Source organism: Phocoena sinus, chromosome 16 (genome assembly GCF_008692025.1).
Source record: "Phocoena sinus isolate mPhoSin1 chromosome 16, mPhoSin1.pri, whole genome shotgun sequence".
Lineage (NCBI taxonomy): Eukaryota > Metazoa > Chordata > Mammalia > Artiodactyla > Phocoenidae > Phocoena > Phocoena sinus.
Window position 1 is genome coordinate 19,242,890 of NC_045778.1, and position 19,458 is coordinate 19,262,347.

Consider the following 19,458-nt stretch of genomic DNA (forward strand, 5'->3'; position numbering starts at 1 on the left):
AGGCTTGTCTGCTCACCCGCCGGGGCAGGCGGGGCTGGGAGTTGAGACTCGGGCTTGAGAGGTTGGATCCCAGGGCGAGGACTGGGGTTGGCTGCGTGAACACAGCCTGAAGGGACTAGTGCACCACAGCTAGCTGGGAGGGAGTCCGGGAAAAGTCTGGACCTGCCTAAGAGGCAAGAGACCATTGTTTCCTGGTGCATGAAGAAGAGGATTCAGAGCACTGCCTAAACAAGCTCCAGAGACGGGTGCGAGCCGCGGCTATCAGCACAGACCCCAGAGACAGGCATGAGATGCTAAGGCTGCTGCTGCCGCCACCAAGAAGCCTGTGTGTGAGCACAGGTCACTATCCACACCCCGCTTCCGGGGAGCCTGTGTAACCCACCACGGCCAGGGTCCCGTGATCCAGGGACAACTTCCCCAGGAGAACACACGGCACACCTCAGGCTGTAGCAACGTCACACTGGCCTCTGCCACCGCAGGCTCGGCCCGCATTCTGTACCCCTCCCTCCCCCCCAACCCCGCCTGAGTGAGCCAGAGCCCCCTAATAAGCTGCTAACTTAACCCTGTCCTGTATGAGCAAAGAACAGACACCCTCAGGTGACCTACACGCAGAGACGGGGCCAAATCCAAAGCTGAACCTCAGAGCTGTGCGAACAAAGAAGAGAAAAGGAAATTTCTCCCAGCAGCCTCAGGAGCAGCAGATTAAATCTCCACAGTCAACTTGATGTACCCTAAATCTGTGGAATACCTGAATAGACAACGAATCATCCCAAAACTGAGGCAGTGGACTTTGGGAGCAACTGTAGATTTGGGGTTTGCTTTCTGCATCTAATTAGTTTCTGGTTTTATGTTTATCATAGTTCAGTATTTAGAGCTTATTATCATTGGAAGATCTGTTTATAGATTTGGTTGCTCTCTTCCCTTTTTTAAATATATATACATATTTTTTCCTTTTTCTCTTTTTGTGAGTATGTATGTGTATGATTCTTTGTGTGATATTGTCTGTATAGCTTTGCTTTTGCCATTTGTCCTAGTATTCTGACTGTCCGCTTCTTATTTTTTGGTATAGTTTTAGTGCTTGTTATCACTGGTGTATTTGTTTTTTGGTTTGGTTACATTCTTCTTTCTTTTTATTTATTTTATTACTTTTTATTTTTTAATTTTTAATATTTTTTTCCATTTTTATAACTCTATTTTATTGTATTTATTTATTTATTTTTTCTTTCTTTCTTTTTCTCCCTGTTCTTCTGAACCATGTGGCTGACAGGGTCTTGGTGCTCTGCCCGGGTGTCAGGCCTGAGCCTCTAAGGTGGGAGAGCCGAGCTCAAGACACTAGTCCACCACAGACCTCCTGGCCCCAAGTAACATCAAATGGCAAATGCTCTCCCAGAGAGCTCCATCTCAACACTAAGACCGAGATCCACTCAACGACCAGCAAGCTCCAGTGCTGGACACCCTATGCCAAACAACTATCAAGACAGGAACACAAGCCCACCCATTAGCACAGAGGCTGCCTAAAATCATAATAAGTTCACAGAAACCCCAAAACACAACACCAAACGTGGTCCTGCCCACCAGAAATACAATATCCAGCCTCATCCACCATAACACAGGCACCAGTACTCTCCACAACCTACTGAAACAACCTTACCCACCAGGGGCAGACACGAAACACAATGGGAACTACAAACCTGCAGCCTGCAAAAAGGAGACCCCAAATACAGTAAGTTAAGCAAAACGAGAAGACAGAGAAATACACAGCAGAGGAAGGAGCAAGGTAAAAACCCAACAGACCAAACAAATGAAGAGGAAATAGGCAGTCTACCTGGAAAAGAATTCAGAGTAATGATAGTAAAGATGATCCAAAATCTTGGAAATAGAATGGCGAATATACAAGAAACGTATAACAAGGACCTAGAAGAACAAAAGAGCAAACAAACAATGATGAACAACACAATAAATGAAATTAAAAATTCTCTAGAAGGAATCATAGAAGAATAAGTGAGGCAGAAGAACTGATAAGTGATCTGGAAGAAAAAATAGTGGAAACAACTACCACGAAGCAGAAAAAGAAAAAAGAATGAAAAGAATTGAGAAAATTTCAGAGACGTCTGGGACAACATTAAATGCACCAAAATCCAAATTACAGGGCTCCCAGGAGAAGAAGAGAAAAAGAAAGCGACTGAGAAAATATTTGAAGAGATTACAGTTGAAAATTTCTCTAATATGGGTAAGGAAATAGTCAATCAAGTCCAGGAAGCACAAAGAGTCCCATACAGGATAAATACAAGGAGAAACACGCCAAGATACATATTAATCAAACTATCAAAAATAAAATACAAAGAAAAAATATTAAAAGCAGCAAGGGAAAAACAACAATTAACATACAAGGGAATCCCCTTAAGGTTAACAGCTGCTCTTTCAGCAGAAACTCTGCAAGCCAGAAGGGAGTGGCAGGACATATTTAAAGTGATAAAAGGGAAAAACCTACAATCAAGATTACTCTGTAGAAGACTCAAATCAATAGAACAGAAGACTCAAATCAATAGAATTAGATATGAAAAAGGAGAAGTAACAACTGACACTGCAGAAATACAAAAGATCATGAGAGATTACTACAAGCAACTCTATGCCAATAAAATGGACAACCTGGAAGAAATGGACAAATTCTTAGAAATGCACAACCTGCCAAGACTGAATCAGGAAGAAACAGAAAATACGAACAGACCAATCACAAGCACTGAAATTGAAACTGTGATTAAAAATCTTCCAACAAACAAAAGCCCAGGACCAGATGGCTTCACAGGTGAATTCTATCAAACATTTAGAGACGATCTAACACCTATCCTTCTCAAACTCTTCCAAAACAAAGCAGAGGGAGGAACACTCCCAAACTCACTCTACGAGGCCACCATCACTCTGATACCAAAACCAGACAAAGATGTCACAAAGAAAGAAAACTACAGGCCAATATCACTGATGAACATAGATGCAAAAATCCTCAACAAAATACTAGCAAACAGAATCCAACAGCACATTAAAAGGATCATACACCATGATCAAGTGGGATTTATTCCAGGAATGCAAGGATTCTTCAATATAAGCAAATCAATCAACGTGATACACCATGTTAACAAACTGAAGGAGGAAAACCATATGATCATCTCAATTGATGCAGGAAAGCTTTCGACAAAATTCAACATCCATATATGATAAAAACTCTCCAGAAAGTAGGCATAGAGGGAACTTTCCTCAACATAATAAAGGCCATATATGACAAACGCATAGCCAACATCATCCTCAATGGTGAAAAACTGAAAGCATTTCCACTAAGATCAGGAACAAGACAAGGTTGCCCACTCTCACCACTCTTATTCAATATAGTTTTGGAAGTTTTAGCCACAGCAATCAGAAGGAAAGGAAATAAAAGGAATCCGTATCGGAAAAGAAGAAGTAAAGCTGTCACTGTTTGCAGACATGATACTATACATAGAGAATCCTAAAGTTGCTACCAGAAAACTACTAAAGCTAATCAATGAATTTGGTAAAGTAGCAGGACACAAAATTAATGCGCAGAAGTCTCTTGCATTCCTATATACTAATGATGAAAAATCTGAAAGAGAAATTAGGGAAACACTCCCATTTACCATTGCAAAAAAAAAAGAATAAAATACCTAGGAATAAACCTACCTAAGGAGACAAAACACCTGTATGCAGAAAAGTATAAGACACTGATGAAAGAAATTAAAGATGATACAAACAGATGGAGAGATATACCATGTTCTTGGACTGGAAGAATCAATATTGTGAAAATGACTATACTACCCAAAGCAATCTACAGATTCAATGCAATCCCTATCAAACTACCAATGGCATTTTTCACAGAACTAGAAGAGAAATTTTCAGAATTTGTATGGAAACACAAAAGACCTCGAATAGCCAAAGCAATTTTGAGAAAGAAAAATGGAGCTGGAGGAATCAGGCTCCCTGACTTCAGACTATTCTAAAAAGCTACTGTAATCAAGACAGTATGGTACTGGCACAAAAACAGAAAGATAGATCAATGCAACAGGATAGAAAGCCCAGATATAAACCCATGCACATATGGTCACCTTATTTTTGATAAAGGAGGCAAGACTATACAATGGAGAAAAGACAGCCTCTTCAGTAAGCGGTGCTAGGAAAACCGGAAAGGTACATGAAAAAGAATGAAATTAGAACACTCGCTAACACCATACACAAAAATAAAGTCAAAATGGATTAAATGGATTAAAGACCTAAATGTAAGGCCAGACACTATAAAAATCTTAGAGGAAAACATAGGCAGAACACTCTATGACATAAATCACAGCAAGATCTTTTACCCACCTCCTAGAGAAATGGAAATAAAAACAAAAATAAACAAATGGGACCTAATGAAACGTCAAAGCTTTTGCACAGCAAAGGAAACTATAAAAAAGACGAAAAGACAACCTTCAGAATGGGAGAAAATATTTGCAAACGAAGCAACTGACGAAGGATTAATCTCCAAAATATACAGGCAGCCCAGGCAGCTCAATATCAAAAAAACAAAGAACCCAATCCAAAAATGGGCAGAAGACCTAAACAGACATTTCTCCAAAGAAGATATATTGTCAACAAACACATGAAAGGATGTTCAACATCACTAATCATTAGAGAAATGCAAATCAAAACTGCAATGAGGCATCACTTCACACCGGTCAGAATGGACATCATCAAAAAATCTACAAACAATAAATGCTGGAGAGGGTGTGGAGAAAAGGAAAACTATTGCATTGTTGGTGGGAATGTAAATTGATACAGCCACTATGGAGAACAGTATAGAGGTTCCTCAAAAAACTAAAAATAGAACTACCATATGACCCAGTAATCTCACTACTGGGCATATACCCTGAGAAAACCATAATTTAAAAAGATTAATGTACCACAATGTTCATTGAAGCTCTGTTTACTATAGCCAGGATATGGAAGCAACCTAAATATCCATTGACAGATGAATGGATAAAGAAGATGTGGCACATATATACAATGGAATATTACTGAGCCATAAAAAGAAATGAAATTGAGTTCTTTATACTGAGGTGGATGCACCTAGAGACTGTCATACAGAGTGATGTAAGTCAGAAAGAGAAAAACAAACACCACATGCTAACACATATATATGGAAGCTAAAAAGAAAATTAAAAAAAAATTGTTCTGAGGAACCTAGGGGCAGGACAGGAGTAAAGATTCAGACATAGAGAATGGACTTGAGTTCACAGGGAGGGGGAAGGTTAAACCGGGATGAAGTGAGAGAGTGGCATGGACATATATACACTACCAAATGTAAAACAGATAGCTAATGGGAAGCAGCCACAGAGCACAGGGAGATCAGCTCAGTGCTTTGTGTCCACCTAGAGGGGTGGGATAAGGAGGGTTGGAGGGAGACCTAAGAGGGAGGAGATATGGAGATATATGTATATGTATAACTGATTCACTTTGTTATACAGCAGAAACTAACACACCACTGTAAAGCAATTATACTCCAATAAAGATGTTAAAAATAAAAAAAGTAGGCCTTCAGTAAGTAACAGGTATCCTCTGTCACTAAATCTTTCCCCGTATCTTAAGTAAACTAATTGATACTTAAAATATCGCCCAGAATATTAAGCAAATTAATATAAAACATGGTGTGTACATGACTAAGTTCTCTAAATTTTTTATTGTAATGGAGCTGTTGAGTATACGGGAACACCTCAGAGATATTGCAGGTTTGGTTCCAGACCAGTGCAACAAAATAAATAGTGCAATGAAGTGAGTAACAAATTTTTTGGTTTCCCAATGCATATGAAAGTTATGTTTACACTATACTGTAGTCTATTAAGTGTGCACTAGCATTACATCTAAAAAAAAACAATGTACAAACCTTACTTTAAAATACTTTGTTGCTAAAAAATGCTAACCATTATCTGGGCTATCAGTGAGTCATCATCTTTTTGCTGGTGGAAGGTCTCGCCTTGACGTTGATGGCTGCTGACTGATCAGGGTGGTGGCTGCTGAAGGTTAGGGCGGGGTGCTGTGTCAATTTCTTAAATAAGACAAGAGTAAATTTTGCCACACTGATTGACTCTTCCTTTCACAAACAATTTCTCTGCAGCGTGCAATGCTGTTTGACAGCATTTTTCCCACAGTTGAATTTATTTCAAAATTGGAGTCCATCCTCTCAAACTTTATCAACTAAATTTAGATACTATTCTAAATCTTTTGTTGTCATTTCAACAATCTTCCACAGCATCTTCACCAGGAGTAGATTCCATCTCAAGAAACCATTTTCTTTCCTCATCCATAAGAAGCAACTCCTCATCTATTAATGTTTTATCATGAGATTACAGCAATTCAGTCACATCTTTAGGCTCCACTTCTAATTCTAGTTCTCTTGTTATTTCCACCCCATGTGCAGTTACTTCTTCCCCTGAAGTCTTGAACCACTCAGTCATCCATGAGGATTAGAATCAACTTCTTTCAAACTCCTGTTAATGTTGACATTTTGACTTCTTCTGATGAATTACAAATGTTTTTAATCGCATTTAGAATGGTGAATTCTCTTCAGAAGGTTTTCAATTTACTATGCCCAGATCCATCAGAGGAATCACTTTCTATGGCAGCTTTAGCCTTACGAAATGTATTTCTTAAATAATAAGACTTGAAAGTCAAAATTACTCCTCAATCCATGGGCTGCAGAATGGATGTTGTGTTAGCAGTCATGAAAACAGCACTAATCTCATTGTATACCTCCATCAGGGCTCTTGGGTGACCAGATGCATTGTCAGTGAAGATTTTTTTTTTCCTGAGGAGTAGGTCTCAACAGTGGCCTTAAAATATTCATAAACCATATTGAAAACAGATATGCTGTCATCCAGGTTTTGTTGCTTCATTTAAGCAGGACAAACAGAATAGATTTAGCATAATTCTTAAGAGCCCTAGGATTTTCGGAATGGTTAAATGAACTTTGGCTTCAACTTAGTCACAGCTGCTTTAGCCCTAACAAGAGAGTCAGCCTGTCCTTTGAAACTTTGAAGACAAGTATTGACTTCTCCTCTCTAGCTATGAATTACTAGATGACATCTTCCAACAGAAGGATGTTTTGTCTACATTGAAAATCTGTTGTTCATTGTAGCCACCTTTTTTTATTATCTTAGCTAGATCTTCTGGGTAACTTGCTACAGCTTCGACATCAGCACTGACTGCTTCACTTTGCACTTTTATGTGATAGAGAGAGCTTCTTTCCTTAAACCTCATAAATCAACCTCTGCTATCTTCAAACTTTTCTTCTGCAGTTTTCTTACCTCTCTCAGCCTTCAGAGAATTGAAGAGAATTAGGGCTTTGCTCTGGATTAGGCTTTGGCTGAAGCGAAGGTTGGGGCTATTTTCTATACAGACCATTCACACTTGCTCCATATCAGTTATAAGACTATTTCACTTTCTTATCATTGGTGTGTTCACTGGAGTAGCATTTTTAATTTCCTTCAAGAACTTTTCCTTTGCATTCACAACTTGCCTGTTTGGTGCAAGAGGCCTAGCATCTATTTTGGCTTTTGACTTGCCTTCCTCACTAAGCTTAATCACTTCTAGCTCTTGATTTAAAGTGAGAGATGTGCAACTACTCCTTTCACTTAGAGGCCATTGTAGGGTTATTAATTGGCCTAATTTCAATATCGTGTCTCAAAGACTAGGGAGGCCTAAGGGAAGAGAGAGAGATGAAGGAAAGCCTAGTCGATGGAATAGTCAAAAACATATCCTACATTTGTGGTGAAGTTCGATGTCTTACATGAGCATGGTTACAAGAGTAACATCTAAGATCACTGGTCACAGGTCACCATAACAAATATAATAATAAAAAAAATTGTTTGAAACATGAAGAGAATTACCAAAATGTAACACAGAGACACAAAGTGAGCAAATGCTGTTGGAAAAAATGGCACCTATAGACTTGCTCTATGCAGGATTGCCACAAATCTTCAATTTGTAAAAAAAAAAAACTCAACATCTGCAAAGAACAATAAAATGAGGTATGCCTGTACTCCTTAACTTATTTTGATTTTGTTTTTCTTTGATCATATTTTTCCTTTTGATATGTCAAAACTCTAAAATTTATCAGTAAATTAAATGTATAACATTACTTATATAAGTATTTTTTTAAAACTTTTTTCTATATAATAATCATAAATGTAATCATTACTCTGTAGTGATTTTTATATAGATACAGGGTTCACAAATTCATTTAAGAAGAATTTACAAGATCAGTTAAGAATAATTTTGGTATTTGAGACACAGTGCTAGACAGGAAAGACAAAGTTACCAACCCAAGAAAGCCTACATTCTATTAAAGAGGAATAACAGCAACAAAAAAAAACCCAAAACAAACACAAAAAAATGGGGGAATGGATAAGTATAATAACTTCTGATGCTGATAAATACTGTAAATAAAATAAAGTTAGGTAAATAAATAGAGAGAATATGGTGGAGGTATAATTTTAAATAGGGCATATCTTAGATTGGTTCTAAGAAACAGATTTGTACATGAGGAACTGCATGCAGATTTGCTGAGGAACTCGCCCGAAGATGTACCTAGAAAGAAATGAGGAAGGTAGAACTCTGCTAAATGAAAAGCGGACCCACTGAGCTCTCAAATGATACTCTGAGGCGCTCTGGAGCCTATTAGAATTCTCCCAAATTGAAGCAAGGAGTTAATATATGCTCATATAAATATAAGCCAGTCCCTAACTGCGGGCCACCATTTGGGAGGCGGCATAACTCTGGGAAAGGAAGTTTCCTGCAGTGAAAGGTGAGTCCCAGTGAGGGGCACAACCATGAGACACTGGCAACAGATATTCCTAGTGGCTGAAGGACAGTTGCATAGTCCCTAAAGAGGATGGAGTACTGCAGGACCTACTACAGTCTATCCCTTGTACCACTCATATTTACTTGTTTCTTATCATAAATTCACTATATCTAGGAATAGCTTCTCTGGGGGATCCTGGCTGGTGTTGTGTCCTGGGTAACTTACATGTAAAGAGTTAGTGAGACGAATTACAACCTGCACTAATGTAGCTGCTCTTGGGGTTGTAACCAAGACTCATGATTGTCTCTACCATAATCCATTTTATTCTCTCCTAATCCTTAGCCAGCATCTCTGCTAATCAAGGCAGCTCGTATGGTGAGATGATCCTGACTCATCCCTGAGAGGTCCAAACCTCTAGTTACCTTTCCTCCCCAGGTCATATCTACTTGTAGTTGTCCATTTTTTAAAAATTAAATCTTGGTGTGAAAATACCAAGAGGTGTCAAGAAATCCATCAAGTTTCAGACATTACTATTCTCTGCGCCAAATATGTAGCATAGCCCTACCTTCCTGTTAATCAGGATTTATTACTTTTACCCACATAGTTACTCCATTTGTTACTTGCTGGCTTGACCTGGAATGAGTAAATGGAAGTACTTATTAAATGAAATGAATAGGACTGGGAGAGGAGTAGCTTTAGAAGAGAGAGGGAAATCAGGAGTCTTTTTTGATCATGTTAATTCTGAAATGTTCATACATATATGCCAGTAAGTGAAGATGTCAAACAAGTAGTGGGATATACAAGTCCCAGCCAAAACCAAGGTTGAGATTAATGTTAAACAATTGGGAGTCATCAAGTTTAAGACTGACGACTGGAATGGGTGGCTAATAATCGTGTTGAAGAAAAAAAATCAACGGAAGTGAAGACGCCATGAGATTCAGAGGCTAGGGTACTGGATAGTTCATATGAACAAATGTGAGTCACATGTAATCAGGACAAAACAAAACAGTGGAAAGGAAATCCAAGATTTACATATTAATCTTTGTTTAAAGTAAATCAATATCTTTTTTAATGTTCATGGAACATTATTTGGTAAAACTTGAGAAAAAGAATTAATTCCATTACTAGTTTAAGAAATGCCATGGTTAAAGAAAGTTAAGTGGGTAAAATAACTTTAGGATTTCTTGAAATATTTACCATATTAATATTTATTTTAAATATACAAAAGTAAGATAAATATACGGAGTACCCCAACCTTATTATCTTATAGGACTAGCATCTACAAGAAACATACTAAGGAAATACTAATCAAGACTTTATAGAGAGGTAGGTCACACAAGTCTTGAGAATATGATAAAACTTACAGGTACTCTCCCTTGAAAATGCACACACACACTCTGTGCACAACATCATATACTTCACACAAACCTTGAGACTCCTCCATGGAGCCTAGGTTACAAACCTCTACACTCTATTCTTGCTACCAATGTCTGGTGTATTGACCAGCACCATGAGCATGACTTAAGCACTTGTTAGATGTGCAGAATCTCAGGCCCCATCTCAGACTTACTGAATCAGAATCTGTGTCTTAAAAGACTCCCAGGTGGTTTCAAGCTGGAAAAGCCCTGCTCTAGAAGAAGGTCATATCGTTCATTTTCATACTCAATAAAAAGAAAACTGTTTTATATCACTAGACATTTCAATAATTTCAAACATTCTTCTGAATTTCCCCCAAATTTTTATGCTGAATCATATTGACCTTAATCATAGCTGGGAATTAGTTATTTTAATATTTTGCCACTTTTATAAAAACAAATAATGGTAAAATGGTATTAACCACTAATTATTTGGTGCAAGCTATGAAGCTTGAAGAGGCATCCTCTTGTATCTTAATACTAGTAAGGTACAATTTACAAAGGCATGGAAATGTAATCTCAGGAGTCTTCATGTTTCTTTAAAAGATTAAACAGCCACGAAATTCCATTATCTAGAAGGTTAGACAGAAATGGCACTGCCTGGGTGTCCCATAATGTAGAGTGACGATTTGTAATAACAAAAACACAAGGTCTTTCTTTCAGAGGTTTATGTCTGATTGCGATTTTCCATGTCCAGATACCCATAATCAACAATAGGTACAGCTTTATCTACCAAAATAGAATTTTAAAATATAAAAGGGAAGATACAGAAAAAGAAAGTGGAAAAATAGTCCCCATGCATCAAATCTTCACAGCTAAGTCCTGCTGCTTGATATAATCAGTCTATTCCTTCAAACTACACTATTAAGAGAAAAACTAATAATTATCTTATTTTCTTAAATTTGTTCCACCTGTTTTGTTCATTGGTGAAACAGAAGGATTATTATAGCATTTAAATATATAAATATTTTCAAAACAAATGGTGCTCTGGTTAGGCAATTTAATTCAAAAGGGGACTTTAAATTCATAAGAGCTTCATGATAAATGTGATATAGATATGAGAAAAAAAATGAGCTCAGAAATACAAAGCTGAATGAACCCTGCTGCTTCCAATTCTTTGCAGAAGTAAGTGGGGCACGGTTTGTATTTTTTCCAAATGGAATTTCTAGAGATTGCCATTTCTGGGGGCCCTGACTTCATGCTGTCTATAAATGTTCAATGTTGCCACTTCTCGACTGATCTTTAGAGGTGACCATTACACAAATACACTCTTTCTTTTATAGTTACTACTTTAGTTATAGTCAATGACTTCTTGCAGCAGGTTATTTTTTTAATGGTGGCGACAAACTGCTCAAAATCAGACTGATAAGGACACTTGAAAATGTTTACTCCCCATCAATCCTTGCTAAATAATAAAGGTCTGATTTCTTATGGATGCCTCATTAAATCTATTTTCTATTATTTAAACTTTGTTTTTCTCCAAGACCACTCCTATTTTTCTGTACCTCTTACAAGAGAAGAGCATATATGATTCTCAAATCAAGGCTTGATCAGTTACTAACAGAAGAATATTGATTTTCTTTCATGTAGGTCTATTCTATTTCATGTACAACATTATGTTCATTTTGTTTTTTTAATTTTTTTTTCAAAAACAGGAAGTTGTTACTGTTATTGATAGTCCATTTTACAGCGAATTGTGCCTACTCATTTTTCTGATACATATCTCTAGGGTAGATTGGTTCTAGAGAAAGGCTATTTTTATATCTTACCATTGTACTTATCTCTTTGCTTTTTTCCCAAGTCATTTAATCTAGCCACAGAATTGCTATGTAATCTCAGAGAGATGAAGGAGAGGGGGAGAGAGAGAGAGAGAGAGAGAGAGAGAGAGAGAGAGAGAGAGAGAGAGAGAGAGAAAGGGAGGGAGGGAGGGAAGGAGAGAAAGAAAGAAAGAAAGAAAAGAAAAATGAAGAAAAAGCAAAAAAGAAATTAGCTATGCTAACAGTGGCTTGGGAAAGCTTCAATCCCTTCACAATCTCATCAACCACAACTACCCCTGGTGGTGGTTTTTATAACCTCCTGTTGAGCCATAATCCTCTCCTATATAGAAATTCTAGAGCTACCAGGCTTTTAATGAATATAATCATTTTTAAGAATGATAATCCTACTTGGTCATGATGTGTTTCTTTACATGTGCGGGCCATTTTAGATTAAAACTTTTAAGTCCTTTTAAGGACTTCATATTGCATATATGTTTATATATAAAATTGGCCTGTAATTTTTGTTCTATTTCTGACTGCTGTGGATGTTAAAATTACACTGATAGACTTAATCATGGACTTTGCGTCTTTCTTAGTCTTGAAATAATTTGTAAAAGACTAATCTCCTTGAATGTCTGGTAGAATCTGCTTGGAAAAAACATCTAGGACTGGTATGTTTTGCTGGGGGCAAAGGTGGAGGATTTAATTTATTTGCAAGTTTACTCAGGTTTTCTGTTTTACTTAAGTCTATTTTTACTATAATTACTGAATTTTCATTCATGAAAATTGCTCATTTCATCTAAATTTCCAAGTGTATTGAAGTTGCATTCCTTAAATGCAAAATTCCTTAACATGTTTCATATTATTTTCAAATGATATTTTTGCTCTACTCTATTTATAGTTTTATTTCCCTTCACAGTTAGTGTTTGTAATCTTTAAAAGAAAAAATTGTATTCTGTCTTGCAAGAGCTTTATTTCATTGACAAAACTTGTAAAGAACCAGCTTTAAAATCTCTATATGTTTTATTTTCTATGATTTTCTTGTCTACTCTCCATTTTTTTCTACTTTTTCCAGCTTAACCCTGTTGTTCATTAGCTAGTTTCTAGACATGAATGCTTAAGTAACTTTTTTTCCCATTAAAAAAATAAGTTTAACACGATAACTTGCAGTTATTACAGACTTAGATGCACTTTATAAGTTATAAAATGGATTCTTATTGTCTTTCAGGTATATATATTTCTTATTTTACATTATGAGTTCCTCTTTAACCTGTTATTTAAGAATAATTTCTTTGTTTTCAAACATGTTTTTCTGCATATTTTTAGTGCTAATTTAATCATATTATGGTGAAATAACAGTTTGTACTGGACTCATTCTCTGGAACTAGACAGACTTTTTTCCTTTGTTATATAATATGTGGTCAATTTTTATAACACTCCATGTGTATTTGAAAAAAATATATTTTTTCTTTGCTATAGAGTATTAATCAAGCCTTTGAGATGACTTGTTCAAATCACATATATCCATTTTAAAATTTTTGCTGTTTGAGATTTCAGTTTCTGATAGCTGATGAATTTGACCTATTCAGATTTGGGAAGCTACTTCCCTGAGGAACTTATGCTTAAACTGAAATCTAAATGATAAGCAGAAATTATTCTGGAGAAAAGGGAAGGAAAGGCCATTCATGTAAATTTAACTAGGTAAATTAATGAAGTTATAGCCTCAATTCATTTTAAACTACTCTTACAAATAAGCACTATTTCATAAACAGTAATTCTAAATACCACTTGGCGATTCAAAGATTAAATAATTAAGAATTCTTTTACTCAAGTTATTTGTGTGAACTACATAATGCAATCATTTGTAAAGGATTGATTACTTTTAGAAAGGCTGATATTGAATTTAATTTTTAATGTACTCTCTTGCAGAAATACCTACTGTATATTTTAGAAAAGTTCTGCCATTTTTCCAGTATATAAAGACACTTTGTACAAAGTTTTGATACACATGTAGTTAAACAAATTTTAAAATCCTAGAAAATATTTCCTTTAAATGGTTAATAAAATGAGAGATGAAAGAAATAAATGAAAGGAAATTAAAGGTGCTGGGGTTGCATGCACCAGCACGAAGTGGTTGTATCCACAAGTTATGGGACAATTGGGTGAAAATTGCACTGTAGAGCTTTGGGGCTTTTTTTTTTAGTGCTGATTGGAAATCTGCAGTGTATAGAAATGTGAAGCAATAAAGAAGCAAGAGGGGAGGGGAAAGAGGGAACCGACACAATGGAGATCCCAGGCACTGCACTGGGCCCTTTTCTACATGCAGTATAATGTGGTGAAAAGCATATGAGCCATGTTGTCATTTTGTTTTTCAATTGCTTGATTTGGACATTTCAACAACTGAAATTAAAACTGAGTTTTTATAGTTAAAGTTTTAGCTTAATAAATAATCTTAAGTAAAAAATTATAAATGAATGCCTTTAGAAAGCTTTTTCAATTCCAGGAAATTCCAGGAGCTGTGCTTTTTTGGCTCCTATAAATTATAACATTTAGCAAAAGGCAGTAACTACTGCATTACCAAAGGGCATTCATCCAGCAAATCTAGATTCCAGACAACACCATCATTTTAGGGAAATAATTTAATGACTCAGAGTCTAGCAATATATCTTTTAAAATAATAACGTGCTACAGAGTGTTAACCTGCTATTTTTGTGGCAAGAATACATGCATTTCTTTTTGATTGTTTTCTACATGAAAATGGAAATAACTGAGTTGACAAATGACACTAAAATACTAAAAGTGCCTAACTTTATAATGGGCTTCATTTGTGAAAGGAAGATAGCATTGGCTTTGATTATCAGATTTCCTACTGGGAAATAAATTATCTTTTTCTCCATCTTGGGTTGTAGTCTAAGTTTAAACTCATATTTTAGATGTAATTGCTATATTAAATAATTTTCTATAAAACTCATCCCAACAATCAAAAAGCGAAACCTTCAACCACTCTGAGTTCCATTCCACAGCTCAGAAAATGAAGCAGTTAACAGCCCAACCTACCTCCAAATAATTGTATACAAGATGTCAGCCAAATATCTTAAAAGGATAAGCTCTTTTTAGAAACTCATGCAATTTTAATTTATTTTCTCATTTTGTTTTTTTGCAGTGATAGTGCACATGGTAGAAGGTTTTGGTATTCTTTTCCAAGAGTTTAAAAAATCTACTTTGTTTGAAGTGCTAATATAAATACAGTTTGAATAAATAACCTGTAAGGTGAAAGTGAATCTAATGTATATAAAGAACAGTTTGTTGTCCATTGTTTCTTGTACAACACAGTAAGGCTTTAGACCTCACTTTATTCTATTAATGTTAAAGGACCACCATTCAGCGAAACACTAAGAGTTTTACATTTCAGGTTTAGTAGAAATAAAGTGGTATTCATTTTATAGTGAATGAGTAGACAGGGATGATATCAGGGAACATCAAAGAATACAGTAAGTGACTGCACTTTACAACACCGAGAAAACATTTCTTAGAATATTTACACTTAAAAGAAAAATCTTGTTCTGCTGCACCACCTCTCAAAGAAGAAATAGCAACAGAAGAAAAATGTACTGGGTTTAAGATTCTGCTATAGTAGTATTTAAAATGCTGCCTCATTTTCTCACAAGCTAGAGAAGTTACTTTGCTCAAAATTAATTATTCCTTTTTTTCAAGTTGCTTATGAACTAGATTTGTAAAGATTCCTAATTAACCTAATCATTCCAACCACAGTTCCCTGTCCAAGTCACAAGCTTAGCTTTTTTGAAGATAAAGTAAGACTAGGAAGATTTTTCTAATTTTAGCATTCACCAACCTTGAGACTATGGGCTGATCACTTGGTCTCTCTGTGTTTGTTTCCTCCAATATAAACAGGACTTTGCAATAGTACACACCACATAGAGCTTTGAGGGGATTAAATAACCATGCACACACACACATATACATACTTACATTTAGTACATTGCCTTGTATGTGACAGTACTTAAGCAAATCTAATTAATAATTGGTTGTAGTAATGATAATAGTCCTAGTTGCAATAGCATGGATTAAGATGGTATACATATAATCATATGAGTAGCTACAGACAATATTTAGTGAGCAGTCACTATGTGTCAACAGACACTTTTTTATGCTTGACTTGTATCACCTTATTTAACCAGCAAAACAGTACAATGAGATAAATAAAATGCTCACCTCCATTTTATGGATGAGGAAAACACTAGGGCACAGAAATTAGAGAAATGAATGCAACACAGAAGAGAGAGAGGCATATGTGTTTTAGAAGGTAATAAAATAAAAAGTTAGAAGAGAAAAAATATTTTCTAGATGCCTAAGAAAACATATAAAAATTATCTAAATTCAGAGACAACTTATTAATTAAATGTTAAATGTAAGAACAATTAAGAACAATACAGTTGTAAAAATTTCCTTAAAACTTTAAGAAAATACTGATTTATTGGACTCCTGGATTTGTAATTCCTTTTTTATAAAATATCACTGGAAAATTAAATTATAAAAAATTTGGCTGACAGCTCTCCTGAAAAGTTTCAACCCTTTTATCATAACACAAAGCAAATGCTAACTCCTGTTATCTCTTTTTTTGTTTACTTAACTTCTTTATTGGGTTATAATTGCTTTACAATGGTGTGTTAGTTTCTGCTTTATAACAAAGTGAATCAGTTATACATAAACATATGTTCCCATATCTCCTCCCTCTTGCATCTCCCTCCCACCCTCCCTATCCCACCCCTCCAGGCGGTCACAACGCACTGAGCTGATCTCCCTGTGCTATGCGGCTGCTTCCCACTAGCTATCTACCTTATGTTTGGTAGTGTATATATGTCCATGCCTCTCTCTTGCTTTGTCAGCATCCTGCCAAGGTCAAACCTGCCACGCTTTCCAACGTATTATCTGTAACCGTATTTCATGGTAGTTCAAAATTTCTACCTGAAAGATTTGGGAATCATTCTAATCCCAAATTTGAATAGTTCCTGATTTATAAAGGTCTAAAAAATAAAACCACGTACTCTTTCATTTATAAAATTTCTCCTGTACTTTTATATTTTTAATTACAAAAAGTCAAACAATATAGATATATCATGTAAAATGTTAAATCTCTTTTAATTATTTCCATTCCATCCCATGGATAGCTATACTTAACAGTTTATCTATATCCTTCCAGTTCTTTCTCTGTAGTATTCTCTTAAAAATAAAACACACCAAAAAATTTGTATACTATATATTTATTTGTGACAAGCTTTGTTTTTACTTGTCAATTACATATATGAGACATCAGTACCAACAGATCAACTTCACACTTTTTTTTTTTTTTTTAGGTTTTCACTCTTTATTTATAACACACGTTCCACATCTAGGATCCTCTCCAGTCAGAAGTTCTTTGAGACAATGCCGTCAGCCTTGGCCAGTTGGAGAATGGAGTCATCTGACTCACCCATCCTGAGAATGGCCCCGCAGATGGCATAGGTTTTAAACTGGCCGTTGAACCTGCCTGTCACCTTGTCAACCTTGGCCACGTTCATCTGGATGGACGCGTGGTCCTTGGCGCCTATGATGCGGTTGCTGGCAGAGCATTTCCGTGGCATGTACAGGTCCACGAACTCGCCGGCATCGTTCTGCATGTTGAGGGAGCGTGTGGTGGCACCACAATGAGCGCAAGCGCAGAAAGAACTTCACACTTTTTTAATGGCCATAAGAACCCATGATGTACCTGAATCATAATTATTTATATCCTTTTCTATAGAAATTTTATCTCTATTTGTTGTTATTACAGAGTAATTAATATCTTTATAACCTTGTTCGTATGTGAAAATATTTTTGTAGAATAGATTCTTAAGACTGGAAAAGCTGGATCAGTACATTCTCAAATTTGTAGAGTCTGCCCTACAGAGAACATTTGCCCTCAGAGAATTTGCCCTCAGAGAAATTGCCCTCAGAGAACATTTTCACCAATCCGCACAAGATAAATAATCCTACCAAAAGTGAGTAAGAATGTGATTTACAAAACCTCAAAAATATTTTGGTATAAATCTAGCAAAACATGTACAGGATCTTTATGCTGAAAGGAACAAAATGCTGATGAAAGATGCCACCTAAATAATTTGAGAAAAATACTATGTTCAGGGGTTGGAAGGCTCGACATTGTAAAAACATCAGTTGTTCCCAAATTGATACTTACATTTATTGCAATTCTAATGAAATTCCAAGTAGGATTTTTTAGATATAGACAGCCCTGATTTTTTAAAGTATATGAAAATTCAAAAGATCTAGAATAACTAATGTGATTTTGAAAAAGAAGAATAAAGTTGGAGGAATCATTCTACCTGAATTTAAGATTCACTGTAAAGCTATGGTAATCAAGACAATGTGGTATTGGTGAAGGGATAGACACATAGATCAATGAAACATAATAGAGAGTCTAGAAATACATGGATAAGTGATTTTTCACAAAATGCAAAAGAATCTAATGGAGAAAAAAATAGTCTTTTCAACAAATAATATTGGAAAACCTGGATATAACTATGTAGTAAAAATAATCTACCCTAAGCCTCATATGTTACCAAAAATTTAACTCAAAATGGATCATGATCTAAATATGAAATGTAAACCCATAAAATATTGTTTTAAATATAGGAGAAAACTTTTATGACCTGGTGTTAGATAAAGAGTTCTTACACATGATACCAAAAGCACATTCCATAAAATAAATAATTATTAATTAGATTTCAACAAAATTTAAAACTTTTGTTCTTCAAACACACTGTTGAGAGAACGAGAAGATAAACTTCAGAATTAGAGAAAGTATTTATAAATTATATATCTGATAATGATCTTGTATCCAGAATATATAAAGAATTCTCAAAACTCCAATAATAAGAAAACAAACAACTCAATTTAAATGTTCCTGAAAACACCAAGTTCTGGTGGGAACGTGGAAAAAACTAGAACTCTCACATATTGTGCTGGTGGGTAGTTTTCTTCTTTACCATATGCCTCAACAATACTACTCCTGGGAATTCAGATAAATAAATATTTATGTTCACACAAAAATCTGTAACTGAATATGTAGGTAAGCTCTATTCATAATTTCTAAAAAATTGTAAATAATTCAAAATCCTGGCAAAGGACTGATTTGTCTTTAAAGAAACAAGAAATTCCTGTTAGATCCAGACAATTTATAACTAAAAGAAAGCAAAAGAAAGATGAGCAAAAGTGCCAGCTCCCCATGTCCCTGGTCCCCAAGGATGACACTGAAACAAAAGGGGCCAAATAACTATGACGATGTGACATGAGTGTCAGTGTAACCTGTTACTCACTGAGAAGCCAATTTCAATTTAAAGGTAAGCTGTTTTATAGTCTGTAGTTGTACACTAATGGCAGCAAGGCA

At 35.7% G+C, this 19,458-nt stretch overlaps 2 protein-coding genes across 2 annotated transcripts in view; both read right to left on the reverse strand.

Annotated features, from left to right (window-relative positions):
* The window catches only part of CTNNA3 (catenin alpha 3), a 1,597,197-nt gene that overhangs the window by 423,534 nt on the left and 1,154,205 nt on the right, over positions 1 to 19,458 (reverse strand). The gene's annotated exons all lie outside the window — the stretch shown is intronic.
* LOC116741987 (40S ribosomal protein S21-like) lies at positions 17,372 to 17,740 on the reverse strand. Its single transcript, XM_032609212.1, has one exon. It carries the CDS (start codon positions 17,690 to 17,692, stop codon positions 17,441 to 17,443), a length of 252 nt encoding a protein of 83 aa, XP_032465103.1. The 5' UTR covers positions 17,693 to 17,740; the 3' UTR covers positions 17,372 to 17,440.

Excerpts from the sequence above, each read along its gene's own strand:
- LOC116741987 (XM_032609212.1), bottom strand. The coding sequence starts at position 17,692 with ATGCAGAACGATGCCGGCGAGTTCGTGGACCTGTACATGCCACGGAAA.